Genomic DNA, 8,341 nt, shown 5'->3' on the forward strand with positions numbered 1-8,341 from the left:
ATTTATTTTTTATTATTTTTATATGAATTCTATCTTGTTCTAAATGAATATTAAGAGAGAATGTTTCGTTCCTTTTTATAGACACGATTTATTGTTACTTCTTGTGCACGCAATGATGGTATATTAAATAAAAAGTATTGTTAATATTTATTACTAGTTTCTTTTTCTTAAAGAAAAAAATTTTTGTGACTCATTTAATGACTGTATCAGAAAGAATTTAATATTTTGTCATATTACTCCATATTTTGATACTAGTTCGATGTAACTATAAATCACTGATAAATTCTGGAGAGACGAACGGAATTCTTTCTTCTTTATAGATATTTTGAAATCGCTCGCGTGTACTGGGAGTATTTTATACGAAGTTGAAAGGCACTCTCGTGCACGAGCAGGAGACTGTATGAGAGAAATTCCGGTAATGTTTCGCGTCCCGAAAGAGTTACAGCTCAAGGGACGCGAAGAAACACGGAATGCATTTGCGATAAACCGTATAAGCTATGTGTAGCGCCGTAGCGATTCCGGATTATTTCGGTGCATCGAGCTGTAGTTTTTGATGAACACAAATTGTTTCGAAAGTGGCACAAAATTAACAGTCGACTGCTTGCACATCCTTGCTGTGACATCAACGAAAGAATGTAAATTTATCTCATATTCCTTCTTTTTTTTTCTCTGTAGATTCATCTGCTTCGCAAGAAACTACATGAAGTTTGAACAAATCTTTAAACGATACAGATGATTCAGCTTGTACATCATTTCAATGACAAATATTATATACAGAAAAAATTGTGTTTAAAAAAAATACAGATTTAAGTTTTCTAATGAATGAAAAAAATATTATTTTATAATTACGCCATTTAATTATTCCTAAAGCAGTCCAATTTTATACGTAAAATATTTAATAATCGGCATAAAATTGCATATATATCTCATTAATAATTAATAATTAAAATTTTTTCAAGAATTTTCTAAATATAGTTTCTGATAAATTCAAAAGTAGTAGTTTTTGAGAAAGTAAGCAGCTATATATCATCTGAGTGCCTTTTAAAAACTATTTTTTTTTCTGATATGAACTTTTCTCTTTAACTACTCGTGCCTACACAGTAAAAAACATTTTGTATTTGTATTAAAAATGTCTCCACTCAAATCTTTGTTAAAATCTTTTATGTTGAATTTTTAATATATTCGAATTTTAATTTAACATAATATGATTGTGTTATTTGAATATTTTTTGTTAAATTAAAATTAAACATTTTTCAATGTTAAAATTGAAATTTTCAATGTTAAAACACAATTTATATGTAAGTAAAAAAATAAATAACATAAAAATAATGTTTTAATTAATTTTAAAACATAAATTCTAATAAATAAAATGTGTGTGTCGATTTAATATATTATAAATGTTAATTTTACTAAAGAAATATGTTGTGTACAACTAGTTACATATTTTATATGTAAAAAGGTACGGGTTTTTTTGTATTATTTTCTCTTTATAACAGTAAATATTTGTTAAATCTATATATTGCGTATGTTAAATATCACAGAGGCATCGCCTAAACTAAAAATGTAAAAACAGAATCTAAGTTCAGTTAGATAAATTTAACATTATAAATGTGTCAGTTTAATATAAAATTTGTTTTTAAATTGTGTCAAAGTATTACTTCTTTCTTAATTTTTTACATAATATTTGTGTTATTTTCTAACATATTCATCTTATATTAAATTAACACAAAAATTTGGATGGACCGTTTGGGACATGTGAAATGTGTTAAATTTAACACAAAATTTTTTACTGTGTAATCTACATCGTTGAGATGTCCACATCGCAATGGGTTTTCACACAAACTTAATGCAATATATACTCGCATGATGATCGATTACACGTATCAAATTCATTCGTGCCATGGCTGTCATATATTTACATTCCGGGCTATAGAGCACGTTAGCTAGGAAGCAGAGGCTCAACTTAATCTTTTCTGCGTAGTTCTGAAATAGGATATGCCGGTTCACCACCGAGGGAAGTGCTGACGAGGGGACGGAGCATAGATTCTGTGGACAGACCCTTTCATCCTAGCGATTGGGTGGACGTCAATCTCGAAGTACCCAGCCCGCCTAGAGCGGACTCAACTCTCACGAACTCGATCGTCGACACTAGTCTGCGTCCCGCTGTCACACCTACATTCAACTGTAAGCTCACAATTTATCGCCAGATTGTCCAGCAATTGGTGGATCGTTACCGAGTACGAACCGAAAGCGCGTGTGCCGGATCGAAACAAAATGAAATTACGGCGCGGCGCGCAGCGGAATCTAAAATGCATTAAGAAAGATGAAAGGTATCTAATTAAAATTTTTTAATGAACGTGAAAAACAGCGTAGTTAACAGAATTAAAGACACGATGAGATTGAATTACGTCGTGACATTGCATGAAATTGTTGCCTATACGAATATTGCTACCTTTCGTCCCGTATAGAACGCAATTTCAACTCGGTTATGAAGCCGTAACAGGAATGTGCGAGCAGAATTCTGACTCTCGCAAATTTAACCGTCAGCGGCGTCAGCGAATGGCCCTCTCTTCCGTTTCTTGTCCGAGCGTAAGCCATAAGCCCGCATAATTTATCGTTACACTACGTAGATCTTTAACGAGTCGCGTTAACGTTGCGACGATGGCTCCAGTAACGGCCACCGATATTGTTGGCATTATTAAAGTCGTTAAATTTGTTCAATCTGCATGTTACAAACGTTGTTAGATAGAGCAGAATAGATACATCCGCACGATAATCATTTCTTCGAATAAATATATCATCGCAGGTGCCAATCTGAAGGACGTCACTCCTGTGCCACCACCGAGACGAAAAAAAAGAAATAGGAGCAGACCCTTGCCGCCAAAACCGGACGAGATTCCTGAGAACGTGACCAATAATTTGAGACGCGGCGATACGAGTGAGGAACCGTTATATTTCTCGGTCAGATCGCCGAAGACGAATAACAACAACCAGAATGGTGAAGTCGAGACAAGGGGAACGGAAAAGACTTGCAGCGATGATCAGAAGTATGACGGTCGAAAGATGAAAGAGATCTACGAACATAAGGTGAGTTAGCTCATCATAATTCTTCAAGTTAGCTTGTAAGCCAGCGAATCAATTCCATATCATTATTTTAGTATGGCACAATTTTTATATTTAAACTCAATGATTTATTTTCATTTTCGTTAATTTTGATAAATAATGTAAATTATATATATTCTTCATACAATCACACTACATGACGTTATTAATTGCACGAAATGGTTTTTATTTTTAGTAAAACTCGCCCTCCAATTTTAATCAGCACAGATTTTGTAGAAACATAAATTAATTGTACATCCATATATCTAATACGTATGTGGAATATTAAATGTTATTAAATTATCGTGCCATATTATTTATAAGGTCTGTATTCATAGTCGTAAATCGATCCATGATTGATCCTTATTTCAAGTGAGCTAGGTTTGAATTAAAGATTCAACCAATCAGATTTATTAAATCGTGATTTGAAAAGCGTTTTTCAAATGAAAGATTGATTCAAACCTAGCTCAAATCGAATCTCAAGTTGAATCACGACTATGAATACGACGCTTAATGGGACAAGAAAAAAGTTAGCAAGCAAAGAAAATTTCTAAAATATATAATTTATAATAAATAAAAAAGTTAATAAAATAAAAATTTAAAGACAAAAGAAAGATACTAATATAAAACCGAGTATAAAACGTATTGTTGAGATTGAAAATAAAGCATATCGTATTAAATTGAGCTTTAGAAATTAAACGAAACAAATTTTATTCAAATGTTATTTAAATTAAAGAATTTTTACGACAGTGTTTTACTTATTTTATGTAAAATTATAAGAAGAAAATAATACATGCTGCAATGTGACATACTCTTATTATACCATATATTTTCTTATTACATACTTAATCTGTTCAAAATCATATTAATAGATTAATTTCTGCACTGTCCAATTTATGCGAGGAAGATAAAAAATGAAAAAAATATATAGTATACTATTGGGAATTATGCTAATCTCGAATTCCTTGCTCTATTCGACTTCGATAACGAAAATAATGATTTCCTTCGATAGGTTAATGGCACCGGAAGGATAATATCCAGCGAGGTGGTTTCCGGCAAAAGGACGCCTGCCGACAAGAAAACTTCGAGGACTTCGGAGTCGAACCACCATCACCGGAAAGTTCTTGAGAACGAGGAATACGAGAGATTCGTCCGGAATCAGTCGATCAAGGACTCTTCGACTCCTAATCGCCAGGACAGACGAAAGTCGAAGGAGCTCGAGAGGCGGATCAGGGATCCCTCGAGGGACGACGACAGACCGGAAGCAAATACAAGGACGAAGAACTATAGCACCGTTAGCTTGCCGAATTACGATGAGCTGGACGTGTCTAGGCATCTTGTAAAAGACATAGCGAACGAGGAAAGAGTAGAAGAAAAAATGAAATCAAAGAGACCCGTCAGAAGCAGCACTGTCTCGCTTCCGGCCGAATCTTTCCTATCACCCTTTTCCGAGGTTCAGTACTCAATCAGTCTCCATAATTTCATTTCGTAGATCAAACGCAAAAATTTTGAAACAACTATCGAGCTATCTATTAACTCTTAATACACATGACGATTTTCCGATTCTTTATACACACGCGGCAAAATACTAAGTATTTCTACTGTTATAAGGAAATACACAAGACACGAATCATCTAATCGTGTACATACATATAATATATATTAAGGGTTAAAAATATAACAATTAAGTGAAAACTATTATAGTCGCATAATTAGATTTTTTATATTATTACACAATTACTACTCTATCGTAATTAAACAATCATTCAAATTTTCTTTAAAATTGGTGTGTGTATAAAATTTGTCATGATATTTTATTACTTTATAAAAGAGATATCTTGATAAAGTCACGTTTTGTACATGTTTCCTCATATTTCTTTCCGTCAACTTTTTAATTTGATTTGTTTCGCTGTGTTGGCGTACCAAGAGAGTTATAGAACTAATAACAAGACGACGATTGCACTTGTGTTATTTCTTGATTATAGAAGACCAGTGTATGTTTGGAGGACTACTTCCCGCGACGTGGCAGCGTGGAACACCTGTCGTTGTATCAAGTGCTAGAGAAGTTGGGCTCTAGCGAGAACGAGGTCATCGATGGTAGATTCATGAAGTACGATCCAAGTAAATTGGAGGATTGGGACCTCAGTGACATCAGTAATTGCGATTCGAACCAACGTCTCTCTGTCGAGGTACGTTTACAAAGCGAGCCACGTTGAAATCGATATTAAGCTGACGCCTGTTAGCGCTGGCATTCCGATGAAGAAACTAATCGCATTAAGAAACGTATCTTTGCTTTCAAAAGCAGAGTAGATTTGAAATATTCACGAATTTATTTTCATCGCGTCGTTCTAATTAGAAAAATTATTTTCTTAATCATATATCTCTTTATAACAAAAAAATTATAAGTAATATCAGTCATTTCTACGTTATGTAATATTGTTTTGTAATATACGAAAGTTCCTCAAACTTCAAGCTGTAACTTTATTTCCCTACACTTTCTAGTAAAAAAATGGCTGAAACACTTTCATATAAAGTGAAAAAAACATTAATTTATGTATTTAGATTAATTCGTATAGTTTAAATATGCATTATTATAGAATACATCACGGATTGAAGACTGTAACAACAAACTTGCGGAAAGTGCAGGGCTTTCCGAAGGTGTAGATGTTGTTGACCATTCACGAAATGTTGAAGCCAAGCAAACAGAGTCGACTGAGATGAAAATCTCGTGTGTTCAAGATATGACTTCATCATTGCAGAAACCTGAATCTTTCGGCAAGGTAGCATTGCCAATAATTGATTCCAGTAGAGAATCGGAGTATACTGATGATTGGTTAGCAGATCAAAACAGGTATTAAGAACATATTTCCGTACAAATTACATAGAAGATTAATCCATAGCATAATATGCTATCAATTTATTTTAGATCATTAAAATATTTTGATCCTCCTAAGATGTCGGAAATCTGTCAAGTATCACCAACTTGCGAGTTAGAAACTTCGCCAGTTCGTAGAGAACCATTTTTTCTAAATGAGGCACTTCATCGCTCGATTTGTGGTAATAATATATTTACGATTAAATATAACAATCGATCAAACCTTTTTACTTTTATATATACATATATTCTCACACACACACACACACACACACACACGCGCGCGCGCGCGCGCGCACGCACGCACGCACGCACACGCACGCACGCACGCACGCACGCACGCACGCACGCACGCACGCACGCACACACACACACAAACACACACACACACACACACACACACACGCGCGCGCGCGCGCGCGCACGCACGCACGCACGCACACGCACGCACGCACGCACGCACGCACGCACGCACGCACGCACGCACACACACACACAAATATTACGGATCTATAGCACGTTTATTAAAAGAACTCAATTAATGCATGTACGTATTAAGAATTCATTCTATAATTTGTTGAAATTTGAAATTAATGCCAAAAATTGATTTATTTTATAATTTAGCTTTATTCTGAAAAGCTCTTTTTCTAATTGATAATAATTACATAATTTGATTATAATTTTTAATCCATGAATGTCTTTGATTATAAAATCTCTGAACTTCTCATTATTTCACCGCAATTTATTCATTCCAAAGTTCCATAGAAAATGATTTAAAACGAATCTCTGTCCGGGGAAAAATGACGACGAGTGAAATTCTTCTCTCTATTTACAAGAAATCGTCGACTATGTAAACCGAATATATATCCGACCACAGTCCTTCCACGCCCCTTCCCATCTCATACATTTATTCGCTCTTGGATTCTATCCCGGTTGGTCGGGTAATCGTCTAGAGTGTAGAAGGTACCCAACTATTCGCGTACGTGACTAGTTAAACCGCGGACGTTCCATTTGGCAGATACGATCGAGGGGTCCTATAGGAATGGCACCGTTGTCCGAGAATCTGATCGATCCGACCAATCGAGGCTGATCTTCGGCCGTAGCCTGTCGAACGAGAGCGAGCCATTTGACGATCCGTACGAGTCGAAGGAGTTGCGTGCACATTCCGACGTAACGAACAAGTTAATCAGAACAATATCGGAGGAATCACTGCCGCAGGAGATGCTGGAGGAAGTCGACGAAGAGATCGTCGATTTCTTCGATGAAAAGTTGGCCAAGGATGCGACGAACAAATTGAAGAAAGATTACCAGGATCAGCGGGTAAAGACGCCACCACCGAGTCCGGAGCCAAAGATCAAAGCCCAGATTCTAGACAATGATCATTCGACCTTGCTCAAGGTTTTAAATGATGAGGTAGCCAACGAAAGTAATCTCAGTTCGATGACGCCGAGTCTCACCGAGTTGGAGGTAGCGCTTTCGGATATGTTGGAGAAGGAAGATCAGTCTGACGAAATCACAAAGCGAGAGAACACAGACGAGGAATGTAAACAAACTCCTGCGGAGAAGCTTCTCGAGCCGGAAATCGTTCCTGTAGAGAAACACAATGTGATCGACAGAAATGTGTCAGATCAACGTTCAATTAACGATGGCATTCTAGTTGATAGTACGCTTGAGAATAAGACAGATCGGTTATCCGTGTCTTTAGAACGGCCCCTTGGAGATTCAACGTCGACACCGAAGAAAAGAAAAGTGTCCTTCTGTACCTGGGAAGAAAAGGTCATGATGGACGTTGATTTGGAAAATGACGAGGAATCCCCATGTAATGAAACGGAACAAAATTTAGATGAGACGACACGTTCTGATTTCAAGGATTCTGTCGTTAAATCGGAATTAGAATCAAGCTCCGATTTTTTTGAAAGCATCGCGACTGATATAAAGGACAGTGTAAGTTTTGTGAGAGAAGCACCCGCGAAACCTAATAGATTGTTTCAAAATTTGGAAAACTTAGCGGAGGATTTAGAGCAAATTCCTACACCGCCACGGAGAAAGAACAAAAGTTTAGGTGTTACGAAGGAGTCAATCAGGACTATAGACAATTATCATGAAAATCCTGATCCTGGTCTTAATGACAGACTTATTTAATAATTTCAGATTACGTGACCTTGTAATCTTTCTGTTGTTATGTGATTGTTGCGCAATAATATGATCCTACAATTTTTGTGCCACATAAATTGTTAATATATTTAATTAATACATTAATTCACGATTATAAGCTAATAATCATGTAATTATTAATAAAAAATAAAGATAAAAATATAACATATATGGCTATTCTTCATATTTTATTATATATATTATATATAT

General features: G+C 35.5%; 1 protein-coding gene across 1 annotated transcript in view; it reads left to right on the forward strand.

Moving 5' to 3' along the window:
* Positions 1-8,300, forward strand: part of LOC108684708 — a 21,231-nt gene extending 12,931 nt beyond the window's left edge. The window contains exons 4-10 of the mRNA XM_018189172.1: positions 1,982-2,184; positions 2,807-3,087; positions 4,115-4,555; positions 5,088-5,291; positions 5,700-5,953; positions 6,029-6,159; positions 6,996-8,300. Of these exons, the coding sequence (XP_018044661.1) occupies positions 1,982-2,184; positions 2,807-3,087; positions 4,115-4,555; positions 5,088-5,291; positions 5,700-5,953; positions 6,029-6,159; positions 6,996-8,119 (2,638 nt within the window). The 3' untranslated portion in view covers positions 8,120-8,300. The remainder of the gene's footprint in view (positions 1-1,981; positions 2,185-2,806; positions 3,088-4,114; positions 4,556-5,087; positions 5,292-5,699; positions 5,954-6,028; positions 6,160-6,995) is intronic.
* The last annotated feature ends 41 nt before the right edge of the window (positions 8,301-8,341 follow it).

The sequence above is a fragment of the Atta colombica genome, unplaced genomic scaffold (assembly GCF_001594045.1).
Source record: "Atta colombica isolate Treedump-2 unplaced genomic scaffold, Acol1.0 scaffold137, whole genome shotgun sequence".
Classification (NCBI taxonomy): domain Eukaryota; kingdom Metazoa; phylum Arthropoda; class Insecta; order Hymenoptera; family Formicidae; genus Atta; species Atta colombica.